Source organism: Protopterus annectens, chromosome 1.part1, assembly GCF_019279795.1.
Source record: "Protopterus annectens isolate FY-2018-M chromosome 1.part1, PAN1.0, whole genome shotgun sequence".
Taxonomy (NCBI): Eukaryota; Metazoa; Chordata; order Ceratodontiformes; family Protopteridae; genus Protopterus; species Protopterus annectens.
In genome coordinates this window covers 1216850818-1216871016 of record NC_056726.1, presented here as the reverse complement: position 1 = coordinate 1216871016, position 20199 = coordinate 1216850818, and the positions used below count along the sequence as shown (strand labels likewise).

Below are 20199 nucleotides of genomic sequence, written 5' to 3'. Positions count from 1 at the left end.
TGCCTCGCGGTGCCCGAAGCAGAATCAGTTCAAGTGCCGGTCGGCCAGCTCCTGAGATTACGAATATTTTTCAAATCAAAGTAGTCTTGAAAGCCAAGTACCCCGTTGGGGAAACTTTTCTTGCCTCAGACCAATGTCAGACAAAGTTAATAATTGTTTTTCATGTGGGAAGCAAATACCGCATAAGGATTTTCATTCCCTCTGCATTCCTTGCTTAGGCCCAGACCACGACGTCTCGGCCTGTCGTTTTTGTGCTACATTCAGCAGACGCACTATTAAGCTTCGGGCGGAGTTCGCCCAACACTATTTTGGCAAAAAGTTTAATTACATTGTTGTCGGATACTCCGACTCCAGTTTTGAATAAAAGACGCAAAGATAAGGACCGACATACGAGGTCCGTGACTTCTACCGACACCACGCCAAAGCCGACTACAGGTGGTCCGGTTCTCAGCGAGGTGCCTACGCAGCCCCTGACTACCGATGACACTTCATTGGCGGTGTCTTCTGTGCCCGAGGTCGCAGGCTCTTCGGCCCACACCCCGACTACTGATACCGAAGCCACTCTTGGCGGTGAAACTCAGAGTTTAGACAGGCCTGCCACTTCTCAAGGTGTCTTCAGGCCTTCCTCTTCCTTTTCCATCAAGGCTTTCACCAAGTCTAAAGCAGCCATGCATACTAAAAGACAAGCTCCACAGGGCCCCTCTCAAGGCCCCATGCCTAAAAAGCAGATGCTCAAAATGGCTGAGGATTTAATTACTCTTATCAGGGGTTCTCAACCCCCCCCCCCCCCCCCGGACAAAAGGCCCAGAGTGGAGGAAGAATCCCCTTCCTCGGACCAGGCCTCTATTTCAGAACATTCTGAAGACCAGGAACATTCATACTCCCCTTTTGAAGATTCTGATGCAGTGGAGACCATTCCCTCGGTCTCCCGAGGATTGCTCTTTTGGGGAAACCTTACATACCTTAAGGGAACACTTCCACTGGGAAGGCCAAGAGTGCTCAGACTCCAAGAAAAGGCTTAGGGATTTCCTCTTGCTCCCTCAGCACAGGCCTCTGGCTATACCTCCTGTCTTCGACATACTAGATGATGTGTACTCGGAGGCCTGCCTTAACCCAGATTCTTTACCTCCAGCTCCAGTCAAGCCTGACCGGTATTACCGGTTTTCTGATTCACACCAATTCCTATACAAAAGCCATGCGGCTGACCCAGAAACTATTTCACAGGGTCCCAAGGGAATTAAGGCCTCCACTGCTAAAAATCCATTACCTTCAGAGAGAGTGTCCAGAGCTTTAGAAAGGTGGGGGACAAAGGTATACACCTCGGCCACCTTAACTATGCGGGCATTAAACTGTCAGTTCCATATGTTAAAGTACCAACAGTTTCTGTTATCACAGTTGAAAAGCAAAATGTCACGGCCTGAACAACCAGACTTGAAGGAGTTGCAGGATTTGTTACATAGTGCAGAACAAGTGGGTAAACATACCTTGCAATGTGGTTTTGATGCTTTAGAAGCCTCATGTAGAGCTGCAATTACAGGATCAGTCTTACCTAGACATGCTTGGCTCAAAGAGCAAACCTTACCAGATCATGTCAAAGCTAAATTACTAGATGCACCTCTGCAAAAAGATGTATTGTTTGGTGTTAAAGCTGAGGAGGTATTAAGGAAAATGGAGGAAAAGGCAAAATCAATGCAAACAGTGAAAGATTTCCTACAGGTACAACCTCCACGTTTCAGTAGAAATTGGCCTTCAAAAAATTGGTTCTTTCCAGCCACGGACAGACCCCAAAGAGGTAGATACAGGCGCCCAAGGGGTAGAGGGCAATCTCAAGGATCGTTTAAAGGCAGACAATGGCAAGCACCTACTCAGAGGTGGTGAGGATAGTTCACAGCCATTCAGAAAGCAGAACCAATGACTTTCCCCTTTGCATGCCAAGCAAGGCTCAAATGGCAGCACCTTTAGGCGGAAAACTGGCATTTTCGAAAAATTGGCATATTGTCACCAAAGACAAATGGATCCTGGACATTATAGACAGAGGCTACAGATTCCACTTTCACACCCTTCCAGAATTGAGAGGCATGCCAAACCTGCCACACAATCAAAGGGCAGAGGCACAAAAACAAATTTCAGATCTCATGGACATGAAAGCTATTTGAGGTACCTGCACAAGAGCAAGGTCAAGGTTTTTATTCCAGACTATTCCTGGTACCAAGGAAGGGCAAAGATTGGAGACCTATTTTGGACCTATCCATCCTAAACACATTTTTACTCGTGCCAAAATTCAAGATGCTCACATTGCAGCAGCTTCTTCCCATGCTGGGCAAGGAGTCTTGGCTGGTAACATTGGACCTCAAGGAGGCATACCTGCATGTCCCAATCAGACAAGATTGCAGAAGATACCTCAGATTTCTTGCAGATTCAACACATTATCAATTCTCTGCATTGCCCTTTGGCTTATCTACTGCGCCCAGAGTGTTCACGAAATGCCTGGCATCAGTAATTGCCTACTGCAGACTTCAAGGGATAGAAATATACCCATATTTGGACGACTGCCTGATCCAAGCGGACAGCAAGCACATACTTCTGAAACATCTGGCGTTGTTGATAATGTTGTTGAATTCTCTGGGATACACAGTCAACCAAAAGAAATCAAGGCTAATACCCTCTCAATTTTCCTGGGTGCCAGCTTGGATACCAACACCCAGATGGCCTACCTCACGCCAGAGAAACAAGGGCAACTAACTCAATACTTCAGAAAACTGGCAACTTTCACCAGGCTGACTGCAAGGAAAATCCTGCAGGCTCTGGGATTCATGGCATCTTGCATCCTACTAATCCCATGTGCAAAGCTGCATATGAGGAAACTTCAGTGGTACCTAAAAAGCTATGGTCTCAACACAGCCACAGTTTGGAAACAATACCACTGATTCCATGTCTTCAAAAGGAATTTCTGTGGTGGGCTCAAGCATGCCAAAGAAACACAGGTCTCCCATTCTGCAAGCCTCAAGCAAATCAAGTCATCACAACAGACGTCTCGGACTACGCCTGGGGGGCGCACATGACAGATCGGTGCATTCAGGGCATATGGTCCCAAAAAGAAAAGCACCTACACATCAATCAAAAGGAAATGCTAGCAGTAATAAATGCTATTATAGCTTTCAAAGACCTACTGCATCCAGGCCAGCTATTGATAAGGACAGACAACACCACAGTAATGTGGTACATCCTATGCAGGCTAGCCATGTCTTTGGAACATGGCTCTGGAATTACAAATCGAACTTCAAGCACAGTACCTGCCAGGCAAGGAAAACACACTGGCAGACAACCTAAGCAGAAATATGACAGACCCACGCGAATGGAAGTTGCATCCTCAAGTCTTTACAAAGATAATTCAAGCATGGGGAAGGCCAGGCATAGATCTCTTTGCCTCCCACAGAAATCACCAATTGGCAAAATTCTGCTCAAGGACCTTTCATCCACAGGCCTGGAAAGTGGAGGCACTCTTTCAGTTGGACAATGACAGTTTATGCCTTTCCACCTCTTCCTCTGCTGCCCAAAGTTCTATTAAAAACCAGAGCAGACAGACCAAAGATGATTCTCATTGCTCCAGACTGGCCAATACAACACTGGTACCCACTCCTGAGGAGCCTGACGCATTCCCCACCATGGATCCTGCCTCTGCCTGTTCTACTGACTCAGCACAACTTCAAAACTCTTCACGGTCAGCTGAAAACACTCAATCTAGCCGCATGGAAGATTCCTTAAAATCACAACAGACCCTACTCTCCAAGGAGGTGCAGGACGTCATCTTGGAGGCCAGAAGGCCTTCTACAAGAAAAGCCTACTGCGCAAAATGGAAATGTTTTTGTGCTTGGAATGAGAAAAAGGACCAGAATCCTGGAATACTGAATTTACCTCAAATATTACAGTACCTAGCTGAGTTGCTAAGCAGTGGACTTTCATTCTCCTCCATCAAAATCCATGCCTCAGCCATTTCTGCAGAATACAACACTGATCCTCCTTTATTCTCTCACCCCCTCTTAAGACAATTCCTTAGAGGGGCTAAGAATATAAAACCCCCAAGGAAACAACCAGTATCTGCTTGGGACCTCAATTTCATTCTAGAAAAACTGACCTTGCCTCCTTTTGAGCCAGCTGCTTCAACAGAACTGCAATATTTGTCCTGGAAAACAGCCTTCCTGCTGGCTATCACCTCAGCTCGCAGGGTTTCGGAACTACAAGCCCTCATGGCTGTGCAGCCTTTCATCATTTTCCATCAGGACAGAGTTTCCTTACGAACCAATCCTTCCTTTATGCCAAAGGTAGTATCCAGGGTAGCCTTGAATCAGGCTATCCACTTACCTACCTTTTACCCTAATCCTCAAAACAAACTGGAGAGACCACTACATTCCTTGGACATTCACAGGCAGCTACGTTATTATTTGGACAGAACAAAGCCTTTCAGAAAATCAGAGCAACTCTGTGTCCTATGCTACAGGAGCTCAAGGGAAGCCTATTTCCAAACGGACAATTTCAAAATGGATAGCCCACTGCATACGCTTTTGTTACTCTTTTCATGGTAAAACTGTACCTGCAGGCATCAGATCTCACTCCACAAGGGCCACAGCTACCTCTTCAGCTTTCCTCAGGGGGGTTCCTACCATAGATATTTTGGAAGCTGCCACTTGGAGTTCTGTACATACTTTCTCCAAGCACTATCACCTACCATTATACTCCAAATCTAGAGCAGGCTTTGCCACTGCAGTCTTGCAGGGCATCCTAGCTCCTCCGAGTTCCACCTAGTGCCTACCACCCCTTTTTTAGCTTTGGGATTCTACCCATCTGTAATGACTGCAGCTGTATGCACGATGAACATAGTACAGTTTTGTGCCTACCATAAATGTAGATGTTCGAGTGCTAATACAGCTGCAGTCCAGGTTTCCCTCCCTCCTTCCCCTCTTGGGACAGGCCTAATGGCTAACACTTCCTCATACAACCTGATTGGGGCATTCTTTTATAGTGTATTTGCTTGCAACTACTGTTTTTTTTGATTATATTGTATTTCATTATTACATAAATTTATGTATTGCCTTCCTTCTGGGGGCACCTGACATCTGGGGCAAGAAAAACTGAAGAAAATGTCGTCGGCTGGTTCTTTTATACCCCTGTCGCACTGACGTCAGGGAAGAAGTGACGACAACCGACGCCGGACCTAGATTTTGGAATTCGGCCGACCGAGGACCCGCCTGACGGCAGGAAAACCCATCTGTTATGACTGCAGCTGTATTAGCACTCGAACATCTACATTTATGGTAGGTACAAAACTGTACTTTCATTGGAAAGCAAATTTTCCTTGTAGAAACGTCCATAAAACTAACCTGTAAAGCAGCAGTGTAGGGCAAATACCTTGTGAGCCCTACAAACAAAGTTAGAATTTAGTACTGTTCAACATAATCTGCCTGGTAAAGCAAGCATCCTTAGTAGCCTTTTCACCACAATACACCAACTCCTTATCACTCATAAATTAAAGGATTGAAACTATGGTTCCTAACTTCTGTAGCCAGTTTGGTGGATATCTTTAGACACTATAGCAGTTGTCTTATGTTTACTGACAACCACTTAATCCTTAAAGAAGCAAAGTATGTGAAAGGTGTGTTTACAGAATGACACTGAAGGCTTAACTCTCACATAAATGCACATCAGGTTGTCGAAACCATGCACACAACACACACACACTGAAAAGCAATCTTCCTAAACAACAGATATCAACTAGACCATCTGTTGTCAAAGCTGTGCCTCAGCAAGCCCAAAGGCACTCAAAAAAACATCTAGCACCACACATACTGTCATTCTCAGTAAAGTCCCAAACACTAAGCCCCCAAGGCAAGCAAGCATGCTTCCCAGGACTCTTGTCATGGGTGACTCCATAGTAAGATATACTGATGTCACTTTAACCAGGCTGAACAAGAAGATAGCTGTTCAGTTGCTTATCTGGTATGAAATCACTCATGCACTCGTCATTACACCACAGGTACAAGTATGATTCTGTCATAGTCCATGTAGATGTAAATGACCTGAGATGTACCTCCCTGGACTATATGAAGATAGTCATTATGGAGCTTTCAGACTGTGTATCGGGCTGGTATGAGTGTAGCATTCAGCGGCATAGTAAAATCACCAAGGATGTTGCCACAGTAGGAGGAAAAAAAGATTGCTTTCAATAACTTACTGTCATTCCAATGGGATCCATTATTTGTCATCTTCAGAGGCCATGTTGAACAGAACACATTGCTTTGCCAAAGATGGTCTGCACATTTTCCCTCTGGGCTTTCGAATACTGGCTAAAATTTCATCCAATCCTATAGTGCCTTTAAGCAATATCAAATTGGCAAACCTACCAAGATGGAAAAATGAACTGAATTGAACCTCAAGGCGTTACTAATCTGTAAGGCGCTCTCTGCCCCCCCCCCCCCCCAATATATAATGATCTGCTTTCCAAAGTCCTTTCCTCACCTCCTCCATTATTGCTGTTGACTGTATAAACTGTTTACGTATTTTTTCCACCCACTGTTTCCCATAGATCCATGATACCGAGTGCTCACCAGCAAAGCAGTATTACTCCCAAGTAAACCTCCTTTAACTACATATGGTCTCCCGCTCACAGAGAATGACAGTGAGTGGTGGTAGGTATTTTTTTTGAGTGCTTCTGGGCTTGCTGAGCCTGAATAAATACACTCCCTCCAGGCCCTCAGGCTCTAATAGATGTGTGCAATTACATAGCCATGATTTAAAGTTCCAGAATGTACCCTGATAGTGCAGGTTTTCAGTGCCTTCCACACTTTTAGACCAGTGGCTACACCGACCAGGGCAAAAGGTGGAGGTGTACAAATATACATCAGTAACCAGCATACCTCTAGGGTGGTCAAACAGTATGTTGTGCGGCGCTCCTCCACATGCAGATCCACCATATGCTACCCAGCTATAAGTCACCCCACCATGTCTCAAGAAGCTCTCAGTGTGTACCTGGACCTACAGGAGACATTTCCATCCAACCTAGCACCCTACTCATAGGAGAATAATTACTCCCCTGTAGACTGGAAATCCTACATGATTTCATCTGCTGGCACAAAGATTCCTGGACTTCATAAATACTAGCACCCTTGACCAAATAGCGAATATGCCCAGCAGAAGCTCCAACATACTCATGCTCACAAATATGAGAACAGTCTTCCCCTGTCTCGTCCTCCCTGGTAAGGTCCAACCATAAAACTGTTTCCTTTGACATCAAAATCTCCCTTTAACAGGAACTATCCCCAAGGCAAATAAATTACCTGCTACTAAATAATGGATTGTCCAAATTCAGTGCTGTCCAAACCCAAAGAATATGGCAACCTATGCTGAATTGCTCTCAATCTCTGTACACCCATGTCCGTAGCTGCATAGAGGCTGCTGTACCTACCAGAAATAAGCCCAGGTCTAGCCCCAGAAGAAAACACCCTGGTGCCATCCCAAATTAAACAGGATGTATAACAAAAGGAAAAAAATGTATAGCAAAAATCAGGAAAGTTAATTCCCTTAAAGGCAAAACATCTTATTAGTAAAGTAGAGGCAACCAAGATAGCTAATTAGGTCAAGCAAAGCCAACTTTGAGGTTGGTCACCTCCCAGGTGAAAGCTATATTGAATTGGTGGTTAATGGTGCCACAGTCAGCAACCCTGGACAAATCCAGTTCCAACTTTGAACCCCACCCCCCAAAATTTCCTTAGACATAGCCCCTCCAACTATATATACTGGCCGCACTTAAAGCCAAGAACACAGCTTCAGTGGGCCCTAACATGCCAGGATGCCTTTTTATATAGCCTAAAACAGCTTATTAGGATCCCAGGAGCTATTGTTTAACTACAGTCTTTAAACCGGCTTTGCGCCATGTGGATGAAAGACTGTTAATGTCATCCCCCTTTATAATGGAGGACTTTCAACAGATCCTGGAAACTACAGACCCTTTAGTCTGACTAGTCTTGTTTGCAAAGTCATGGAAATTATCAACAAGGTCATAGATCTCTAGAAACTGGATCCATCCCACTTTGGCTTTATCAAAGGACGATTGTGCTTAGTGAATCTGGTGGACTTCAGGTTGAGGGGAAGCTGTACATACTGTCTAACTAGATCTGACTAAGGCAGTTGATGCAATACTCCACTTGGGCATTGTCAACAAACTTAAGAAACTAGATGTAAACCCCATTATAACACAAGGGATGGCAGGCTGTCTCACTGAGGCACGGGAGGTTAGAATTGGTAAGGCCACCTGCACAGAGAGGCTGTTCAACAGTGAAGTCCTCCAGACTCTGTTAGACCCTCTCCTTTTTGCCATCTACTTCTCAATAAAACACCTTTAAAAATTGATCCACTATTCAGGGGGAACAACCATGCGTTTTCCCCCATGTAGGTGAGCATGAAGTCCCGACTTAAAAACCTTGCAAAAGTGAAGGGTGTGCAGTGTTGATAATTGCATGCTGCTACCACAGCCAGGTACAAGGAGTTGTAAGGCATTTAAAAAAATGTGTACTGCACCACCCTGATGGCTACCGTAATGATGCCGTCTCTTGGTTTGCTCTCTCAATGGGTGATGAATGAGTTATTGGTCCAGAAGGAGGCTAATCAGCCAAGTCAGGAGTGAAGACAAAAATGTAAGGAAATAGGACATGCACATCAGAACAGTCCCTGTACGAATAAATTGCATTGCCTCCAGCTGTAACTTTCATGGGGGAAACAAAGCTACATGGGAAACCAGAAGTTACTTGCAGTGTTAGGAATGTGTCAATGTGGAGCATTTGTGAGGCAACTGTTGCGGTCGTGTCAGCTTTCCCAAGCTTTCCATGCCGGATTCCTTAAGGAGTAAAGCAGGTGCAAGTACTGCAGTCTTGCAGAGCATATTGCCTCTACCACCTTAAAACTTGCAGTCAGTGACAAAGTGTGTTGAATGGAGAGAAAAATGCGGTACAACATATTTAAGCTTTGGAATTATTCTACCTTGGTTAGTGCATTAGGGAAAAAAGTTATTCCTGAAGCAGTTACAGAAGACTTGGAAAGTTTCTTGGTAAGAGGGCAGTGGATAGTGTTCATTTGTGCAGCAGTTTGCAACTTTTGCCTGAATGTCTGAGAGAGAAAAAATTACTCTACGAGGTTCTTACCTGTTTGTTCCATGTAATGTGGGTTATTGTATAAAAGTGGAACTGCTTAGTATTGATCAATTCAAGAAAGCAGTTCTGCGTGTTTAATGCGAGAAGCAGCTAGCTGTGGAACACCACAGAGGGTGGTGCAGAGGCAGACTTATTCTTGCTTGTAAAAAAAAAAAAAAAAAAAAAAAGTATTGGGTGGGATTGTATGAATATTTTACATGTACACAAGTACTTAAATCTAAAGGTTTTTCTAATTTGTGTTTCAGATTTTTGTGGAATTCACATCAGTTTATGAATGCCAAAAAGCCATGCAGGGTTTGACGGGAAGGAAGTTCGCCAACAGGGTGGTTGTCACCAAGTATTGTGACCCAGACAGCTACCATCGCCGTGATTTCTGGTAGAAGAAGAAAATTTAACAGGGATAAAAATGACAAGGAAAAAAAGAACTTTGGGGAATACATGCTACACAAAGAACATTCTGGAAATGCCACTGTTTTAGCTGGCAGAATAGTGTGTTATATTTTATGGCCAAATGTTTCTCTGGTTGTCCGCCTCTGGTCCCACCCCCCCCCCCCCACCCCAAGTCATGTTCATATTCTGTACCACCCAGCCTTCCACTTCATTAACCCACCTCAAAGCGGACCATACAGTATCCGTGATGGTTTTTCTGTAGTAGAAATGTCTACTTTTCTCTGTGGCAGTTTTCTTATTTACTAAAATTACTCATTAAAACATTTTGTTGTATTTTATTTAAGTGAATTGTGTTTATTTATATATCTGCCAGTACTGGTCTTATAGTGACATAATGTTGAAACAGTCTTACTATCTGTAGTTCAGAAGTTTGTAGTTTAGCACAGACGCGCCCCCCCCTTTGTTTAGTATTACTGAGGTACTCACTGAAGCGGTCAGTCTTCGGTTTCTTACTAGCACTTTTACTTTAGAAGATGGCTGCACTCAGGAAGGTCATTTTTGCAGGAGTTATAGCACCAGATAGACCCCCTAGATTTAGGTAATAGAGATGTACATCACAAGGAAAATTTCTTCAGGATTCATAGCTGTATATTAGTTCTAATGACTACCAGGACCTTTAAAGGTCTATCTGCGTAACCCAACCCAGTTGTTCCTTTGTAACATTGGGATCTGTTTGGAGGATTAAGAAATTGCTAGAGGTTTTGTGTGGAGGGGCATGTTAGAGTATATTTGCTATCTCCTGGCTGTCAGAGATATGGGGGCCAAACTGAGGGTGAATTTTTATTTACCATTTCAGTGGTCATGTGTAACGTCTGAATAGGGTTATAGATGTGGACTGTGCTTCACATGGATGGGAAGCTTGTTCCAGTGTGAGGAAGTTCTGTAAGGCTCATCTGTCTCACAGACATGTTCTATTTCTGTCAAGTAAAATTTAAATCCTTGGATCTTGTGGTTCTGCTGCTGTTTGTTTTGCGAATGTGCCAAATGTCCATAGCTGGGTCTGAGGATGCCTTGTACGCCAGGAATAGATCACCTCTCGGTAACCTGTAGGTGACTATAGAGATGGGGCTTAAGGCAATCTGTATAGGAAAATGTGCTTATACCCTGGATTCTGTTTGTGATGAACATTTGTGGGTGTTGCATATGCCTAAGAGAGCATTGTACTTGATGGATCTCATAAGGGCTGAGTAAAGTGGCACCTTACTTCCTTGGACCTGTATGCCATGCCCTTAAAAGTTGGGTGACATAGAATGATTTTATTACTACTTTCGCCAAGTGTTGGTCAAAGGACAGATTGCTTTCCACATATGTTCCCATATCCCAACTGTCAGGTCAACTCTTAGGAGCATCTTATCAATAGAGTAATTATCCTGGGTGGCCATTTTTCCAAAAGGCACTATAATGCACTTCTTGGCAATGAGTTTTAATCTATGGCTTTGGCACTAGCTGTGTTAGACCATCTTACAAGACGCAAGTGTTTTGGGGGGAATCTATATCATCTCCCAGTTTCCAGTCATCTATGAACTTAGTCAGCCAAAGGCCCTTGACCATTATTCTTGACCTTCAAAGAAGTACATATCAAACAGGAGCGGACCCAGCATGGCACCCTGAGGTACCCCACTGGTGACCAGTCTTAGTGGAGGCGTTTTCACCAATCCTTACTTCTGGGTCACATCTTTGAGCCAGTTGGCAATCCATTGAGTTATGTAGAGATTTATGTTACAGTTTGGGGAGTTTAACATTGCCCAAGTTAGGGTATTGTGCCATACACCTTAACCATGTCTAGGTATGTGGTAAGCCCAGTTTTTCTGTCATCCCTTTCCTTGATGACTTTCTTCTAAAAACCTTAAGTAGGCATGGCCTTCACTTGACAAAGCCATACAGGGTTGGGTCTATTGTTTTTAGGTTGCCTATGTCTGTATTGCTCATTTCCATGATACTTTGTTCCTTCACTTTGCATATTAGACATGTCAGACTAATGGGTATGTAGATGTTCGTGTTTCACTGTTGCAGTCATTACATTTGGGTAATCTGCTGGCAGGTTGCCCTCAGTCAGCCTGATTAACAAAGTCTTGGGTCCTGCGTCGGTTGCTGTCCCTTCTTCCATGACGTCAATTCATCAGGGATATACAACATGCAGCCAACGCCATTACATCAGTCTTTCTTGCCGTGCGGCGCCCGAAGCAGAAGCAGTTCGTAAGTGCCGGTCGGCAGACTCCTGAAATTTTCGTTTTCGAGTTTCAGAACTGAAGTCTTCTACTAAAAGCTAAGTAACCCCATTGGGGAAACTTTTTCTTGCTCCTTACAGTTGTGAGTAAAACTTTAATTATATTACTTGTGGGAAGCAAATACCTCATAAGGATGTTCATTTGTACTGTATTCCTTGCCTAGGCCCTGACCACAACGTGCTTTGCTGTCGGTTTTGTACAAAATTTAATCAGCACACTATTAAACATTGGTATAATTTTGCCTCTAAATATTTTGGCTCAAGTTTTAACTATCCAGAAATGTCGTCTGTTAGCAATCCGACTACCGGAATACCTAAAAAAAAAAACGCAAAGAAAGACAGTCTAGGTCCAAAACAGATGACAAAGCTTCTCCTAAGCCAGTCGCCGGTACTCTGGTGCTTTCACAGCCCCTGATACCTGCTACTTTTGATTCGCAGGCCTCTACTGAGACCCATTCGGAGTCTGGTATGCCGCAAGTTGCTTTAAGTATTGAACCCGCGGATGTCTACCTTAGATGGGTCCGGAGCCGCTGAGCAGGCACCGGCTTCTGAGGGTGTTTTCAGGCCTAAAGATCTGTATATTAAACAGGCACCATCTTCAAAACTAAGGCCAAAAACTACTTCTATGTCTAAAAAAAATGACGCTTGGGCCACATATACAGGCCCCAATGCCTAAAAAACAAATGATCAAAATTGCTGAGGACTTAATTACCTTAAGAGGCCTAGGAAAGGCACTGACTATGAATCATCAGATCAGGTTTCTATTTCTTCCGATTCCACTTCTGATCAGGAATCATCTATTCCCCCTTATGAGGACTCTGATACAGAAGATTCCATCTTTTCTGCTTCTCCTCCTGAGGATTTTTCTTTTGGAGAAACTTTGCATACCTTAAGGGAATCTAAAAAGAGACTTGGGGATTTTCTTCTTCCTCAGCATAGGCCTTTGGCTATACCTCCTGTTCTAGACATTTTCTTCTCAGAATCCAGTATGATTCCTGATTCCCTGCCTCCAGCTGCCAGTAAGCCAGACAGATATTACAGGGTTCCTGACTCCCACAAATTCCTTTTTAAAAACCCTATTATTGACCCTGAGACCATATGTTCTTAGTGTTTCACTGTTGCAGTCATTACATTTGGATAATCTGCTGGCAGGTTGCCCTCAGTTGGCCTGAATAACAAAGTCATGGGTCCTGCGTCGGTTGCGATCTCCTCTTCCATGACGTTGGGTCGTCAGGAGTATAAAACATGCAGCCGATGCCATTTTATTCAGTCTTTCTTGCCGTGCAGTACCCAAAACAGAAGCAGTTCGCAAGTGCCGGTCGGCCGACTCCTGAAATTTCGCATTTGAGTTTCAGAACCGAAGTCTTCAATTAACGCCAAGTACCCCGTTGAGGAAACTTTTTCTTGCTCCTTGCCGATGTCAGTAAACGTTAATTGCATTACTTGTGGGAAGCAAATGCCTTATAAGGATTTTGATTTGCACTGTATTCCTTGCCTAGGCCCAGATCATAATGTGCCTTGCTGTCAGATTTGTGCTGATTTAACCAACGCACTAAGCGTCTGTATATTTTTGCTTCAAAATATTTTGGATCCAGATTTAATTACCCTGAAATGCCATCTGATAGCAGTCCGACTACTGGAGTTCACAAAAAATGCAAAGAAAGACTGACCGTCGAGGTCCAAAACCGACAAAACTTCTAAGCCAGTTGCCGGTACTCAGTGAGGCGCTTTTGCAGCCCCTGATACCCGCTACTTTTGAGTTGCAGGCCTTTACCGAGACCCATGCGTAGTCCGGTATGCCGCGAGATTCTCAGAGTATTGAACCCACGGATGTCTCTCCCTCGGATGGGTCTGGAGCCGCTCAGCAGACACTGGCTTCTGAGGGTGTTTTCAGGCCTCAACATTTTTATATAAAATGACGCCAGCTTTAAAAACAATTTATAAGTCTAAAATAATTGACGCATGAGCCACATGCTCAGGCCCTTATGCCTAAAAAACAGATGATCAAAATGGCTGAGGACTTAATTACCTTGATCAGGGGTTCCCAACCCCCCCCCCCCCCTGCTGCTAATATGCCTAGGCAAGACACTGATTATGAAACTTCAGATCAGGTTTCTTTTTCTTCTGATTCCTCTTCTGATCAGGAATTTTCTATACCACCCTATGAGGATTCAGATGCAGAAGAATCCATCCCATCTGCATCTCCTCTTGAAGATTATTCTTTTGGAGAAACCTTGCATACTTTAAGGGAACATTTTCATTGGGAGAGTCATGATTTCTTTGAATCAAAAGAGGCTTAGGGATTTCCTTCTTCCTCAGCATAGGCCTTTGGCTATACCTCCTGTATTAGACATTGTTGATATGTTTTTGGAATCAAGCACGACTCCTGATTCCCTACCTCCAGCTCCTAGTAAGCCAGACAGATATTACAGGGTTCCTAATTCCCACAAATTTCTATTCAAAAATCCTGCTGTTGATCCTGAAACTATCTCACAGGGTCCCAAAGGTGTAAAGGCCTCAACAGCCAAAAATCCTACCCCCTCCAATAGAGATTCCAGGGCAAGGGATAGATGGGGAAAGAAGGTTTATACATCTGCAACCTTGGCAATTAGGGCCTTAAACTGCCAGTTTCATATGCTTAAATATCAACAGCATGTTATGGGCCTATTGAAACAGAAAATGATGTTGATTACTGATTGTGTGGAAAATAAAGAATTACAGGAATTATTGCATGCAGCAGAACAGGTTGGAAAGTATACTTTGCAATGTGGTTTTGATTCCTTGGAGGCCTCTTGCAAGGCTGCAGTTACTGGATCTGCGATTAGAGGGCAAGCCTGGCTCAAGGAGCAAAATATGCCTGATCATGTTAAAGCTAAATTGTTGGATGCCCCTTTACAGCATGATACTCTGTTTGGTAATAAGGCAGAAGAGGATTTAAAGAAAATGGAAGACAAAGCTAAATCTATGCAAACTGTAAAAGATTTCGTACAAGTGCAGCCACCCAGATTCAGTAGGCACTGGCCTACTAAAAATTGGTCCTCTCCTGTGTCCAACAGCGCGCCTCAAGGCAAATCCCGGCGTCGAAAGGCTCTAGATACCAATCACAGGGTTCTTACAGGTCAAAGCAATGGGGTGCCTCCACCTCCAAATCTGGAGGAAACAAAGCACAACCCTACCGTAAGCAGTCTCAATGACTTCCCTCTACCATCACTAAGCACTTAACTTTTGGCAGCCCCCTTGGGGGGGAAATTAGCACTTCATGCTCAAAATTGGCAGTTAATTACCCAGGACAAGTGGATATTAAACATAGTATTCCAGAGGTACAGATTTCATTTCCATACTTTGCCAATTCCAAACGGTTGGCCAGATCTGCCACAAAAGCAATAGGCAGAGGCTCAAACAAGTTACGTCCCTCATGGATATGGGGGCTATTCAACCAGTACCAGAACAGGAAAAAGGACAAGGTTTTTATTCGAGTGTTCCTGTTAACCAGAAAAGACTATGCCTGGCGTCCAATACTGGACTTATCGATTTTGAACACGTTCCTGGACATTCCAAAATTCAAAATGCTGACTTTTTACAACAGCTACTGCCCATGCTGGCCAAGAATGCTTGGTTAGTGACTCTAGACTTGAGGCATACCTGCATATCCCAATAAGGGAATTGTGCAGAAGATACCTCCGCTTCAAGGCAGGTTTTATGCATTACCAGTTCTCTGCACTGCCCTTTGTCTTATCTACTGCATCCAGGGTCTTTACAAAGTGCCTGGCACCAGTAATTGTATTTTGCAGACAAAGAAGCATACAAATCTATCCTTACTTGGACTGTCTCATTCAAGCAGAAAACAAGGACATTCTTCTTCAACATCTGGCGTTTGTAAAAAGGCTCCTAACATGTCTAGGGTACACAATAAACGAAAGGAAATCACAACTGGTACCCTCTCAAACTACATTCCTGGGTGCAAGCTTGAATACAATTGCCCAGATGGCTTACCTTACGCCAGACAAAGGCAACTGACTGTGTACTTCAAACAGATGGCAACAAAAACCCAGTTATCTGCAAGACAAATTCTGCAGGCTTTGGGGTTCATGGCATCCTACTAATTCCATATGCAAGACTGCATATGAGGAAACTTCAATTGCAACTAAAAAGCTCATTGAGTCAGCCTTGTCATAGTCTGGAAACAATGATTCCACTCGTTCCCTGCCTATAACAGGAGTTTTTTTGGTGGGCAGAGATGTCACCAAAACAAGGGACTGTCATTCACTCTACCCCCTGCCACCCAAACCCTAACTACAGACGCATCAGACTATGATTGGGGGGGGCCCACCTGGCGGGAAGATGCATTCAGGGCATGTGGAACCCAAACCAAATACATCTACATATCAACCAGAAAGTGATTCTAGCTGTTCAGAATGCCCAGACAGCATTCAAGGACTTACTTCATCCAGGACAACTACTGATAAAGATGGACAACACCACGGTTATGTGGTACATAAACAGGGGAGTACACATTCCTACCCCCTTTGCAGACTAGCAGTGGCATTGTGGGACACAGCCTTGACTTACCAAGTACATCTTCAAGCTCAATTCCTGCCAGGAAAACAAAATACTCTGGCAGACCTAAGCAGAAATCTTATGGACCCTCACAAGTGGAAACTGGATCCACAATTCTTCAGCATGGTAACACAGAAATGGGGGAGCCCAGACATAGATCTGTTTGCTTCTCTCCAAAATTATCAACTGGACAAATTCTGCAAACAAGCATGAAAAGTGGATGCCCTATCCTTCAGCTGGAAAAACCTATCAGTCTATGCCTTTTCTCCTCTGCCTCTTCTCCCCAGGGTCTTACTAAAGGCCAGACAGGAAAAACCAAAAATAATCCTAACTGGCCTTGCCAGCATTGGTACCCAATTCTATGGAATACGTCTCAAATCCCTCCGTAGTACTTGCCACAAATACCTCATCTACCGTCTCAGCAGAACAATCAAATTCTGCACACTCAGCTTCAAACTCTGAACCTGGCAGCATGGCTGATCATGTAATTATTCAAACACCTCTCAGTAAATCTGTTATGGATGTCATTTTGGAAGCCAGAGGGCCTAGTACTAGAAAATCTTATGCTGATAAATGGAAAAGATTCTGTGCTTGGAACCAAGCACAAGGAACGGACTCTGCAAAACCAAATATCCCTCAGATTTTACAATACTTGATGCCTGACAAGGGCCTATCCTTCTCTTCAATAAAAATCCATGCCTCTGCCATTTCGGCTCATTACAACACGGAGCCTCCTATCTTTTCATATCTTCTGCTAAAGCAGCATCTTAGAGGGGCCAAAAATTTAAGGCCTCCCAGAAGATCACCAACTCCTGCATGGGACTTCAATTTTGTGCTGGAAAAACTCACCCTGCCTCCTTTTGAACCAGCACTTACTGCGGATATAAAGTTTTTATCTTGGAAAACAGCTTTCCTTTTGGCAAACACTTCAGCAAGAAGGGTTTCAGAACTACAGGCTCTCATGGCTGTGGAGCCTTTTATTACATTCCACCCGGACAGGGTGTCCCTCCGGACCAATCCTTTCTTTATGCCTAAGGTGGTATCCAGTGTGGCTCTTAACCAAACTATTCACCTGTCAACATTTTACCCAAATCCGCAGAACAAGGGGGAGCGGATTCTGCATTCATTGGACATACACAGACAACTAAGATTCTACTTAAACAGGACCAAATCTCTAAGAAAGTCTGATCAACTACTGGTGGCATTTGCATCAGGATCAGAGAGGAAGGCTTTATCAAAGCAGACTGTTTCTAAGTGGATAAGCCACTGCATTCGTTTCTGCTACTTGCATCATGGTAAACCTGTACCCAAGGGAATCTGGTCACATTCCACCAGAGCTGCCTCTACTTCAGCTGCCTTTCTCAGAGGAGTTCCAACCAAAGACATTCTAGAAGCTGATACTTGGAGCTCTGTTCATACCTTCACAAAGCATTATCATTTGCCTCTTTCTAAATCCAGGTCCGACATTGCCAATGCAGATGTTCATCGTGCTATGCTGCTGCAGTCATCACACTTGGGTTATCCTGCCATCAGGCGGTCCCGCAGTCGGCCTGAATTCCAAAGCCTTGGTCCGGCATTGGTTGTCGTCGCTTCTTCCCTGACGTCAGTGCGGCAGGGGTACAAAAGAGGCAGCCGACGCCATTTTCTTCAGTCTTTCTTGCCGCGCAGTGCCCGAAGCAGAAGCAGTTCGCAAGTGCCGGTTGGCCAGCTCCTGAGATTTTCTAACAGAATTTCAGCCGAAGTCTTCTATAAAGCTAAGTACCCCGTTGGGGAAACTTTTCTTGCCACAGACCGATGTCAGACAAAGTTAATAATTGTATTTCTTGTGGGAAGCAAATACCTCAAGGATTTTCATTCTTACTGTATCCCTTGCCTAGGCCCAGACCACAACGTTTCTGGTTGTCTGTTTTGCGCTAGGTTCAATAAACGCACTATTAAGCGTTGGGCTGATACCGCCCGACATTATTTTGGCAGAAAATTCAACTACATTGTCGTCGGAACCTCCGACTACCGCTATGTTTAAAAAACGCAAGGACAAAGACTGACAGCCTAGACCAGATATCGAGGTCTCGGTTAGGCCTGCCGCCGGATCTTCGGTATTCAGTGAGGCGCCTACGCAGCCCCTGACTACCGCAGATTTAGAAAATACGACTACCTCTCAGTCAGAATCTACTGGGCCACTGGAGCCGGTTCCTCCTCAACTCGCAGACGCCAGCCCTGGCGGCGATCCGGAGACTATGGACAGGCCTTCGGTTTCAGAAGGAGTCTTTAAACCGACGACTCTTTCCGTTAAGTCATACGCTAAGCTTCCAAAGGTTAAGAAACCGGGTCCACAGACTCCCATACAGGCCCTTATGCTTAAAAAAAAAGATGCTCAAAATGGCGGAGGACCTGATTACCCTTATCAGAGGTTCCCAACCTCCTCCTGACAAAAGGCCTAGACTGGAGGAAGATTTACCTCCCTCTGATCAGGAATCCATTTCCTCATCAGACTGAGGAACAGGATTACCCCTTCCCTCTCTATGAAGACTCAGATGCTGAGGAGTCTATTCTCTCCGTCCCCCCCCCCCCCGAAGACTTCTCTTTTGGGGAAACCCTGCACACCATGAGAGAGCATTTCCACTGGGAAGGACAAGATACTCCAAGAAAAGACTTTGTGAGTATCTTCTTTTGCCTCAGCATAGACCCCTAGCCATTCCTCCTGTTTTGGACATTCTGGATGTCTACACTGAATCCAGTCTAAATCCAGATTCCCTACCTCCAGCACCACCTAAACCAGATAGATACTATCGAGTCCCTGACTCTCAAGTTTTTATATAAAAGCCCTGCTGCAGACCCAGAAACCATTTCCCAGGGTCCCAAAGGGGTTAAGGCCTCTACTGCTAAGAATCCACTACCTGCGGAAAGAGATTCCAGTGCATTAGAAAGATGGGGGGAAAAGTGTATACCTCTGCCACTTTGGCCATGAGGGCATTAAACTGCCAATTCCACATGATTAAATACCAGCAGTACCTGCTTACTCAGTTAAAACAGAAAATGATCCCTCAAACAGATCAACTAGATTTCAAAGGGATGCAAGATTTGTTGCATGCAGCAGAACAAGTGGGAAAACATACCTTGCAGTGTGGTTTTGATTCTTTGGAGGCCTCATGTAGAGCAGCAGTCACAGGGTCTGTAATACGTAGACATGCTTGGCTAAAAGAGCAGACCTTACCAGAACATGTCAAAGCAAAGTTACTGGATGCTCCACTGCAAAAGGATGCGTTATTTGGTGTCAAAGCAGAGGAAGTTTTAAAGAAGATGGAAGAAAAGGCAAAATCAATGCAAACAGTTAAAGATTTTTTACAGGTACAACCTCCTCGCTTCAGCAGAAATGGGCCATCAAAAAACTGGTCCTTTCCTGCTTCAGACAGACCCCAAAGGGGCAGGTACAGACGCCCTAGGGGCAGAGGCCAGGCACAGGGTACCTTCAGGCCTAGACAATGGCAAACAACAACTCGGGGCAGACGACAGATCTCAACCCTTCAGAAAACAAACTCAATGACTTTCCTCTAAGCCTGCCAAGCAAAATTGCCCAGGCAGCACCTCTAGGAGGAAAACTGGCTCTTTTCCCACAAGATTGGCACATCATAACAAGGACAAATGGGTTCTGGATATTATTACCCGAGGCTACAGATTTCATTTTCACACTTTACCACGGATGAGAGGCATGCCAAATCTGCCAATAAACCAATGGGCAGAGGCACAAAAGCAAATTTCAGCTCT

General features: G+C 44.4%; 1 protein-coding gene across 1 annotated transcript in view; it reads left to right on the top strand.

Annotated features, from left to right (window-relative positions):
- Positions 1-9928, top strand: part of U2AF2 (U2 small nuclear RNA auxiliary factor 2) — a 529844-nt gene extending 519916 nt beyond the window's left edge. Inside the window, exon 8 of the mRNA XM_044080728.1 lies at positions 9446-9928. Coding sequence (XP_043936663.1) covers positions 9446-9580 — 135 coding nt within the window. The 3' untranslated portion in view covers positions 9581-9928. The remainder of the gene's footprint in view (positions 1-9445) is intronic.
- Positions 9929-20199: the final 10271 nt, after the last annotated feature.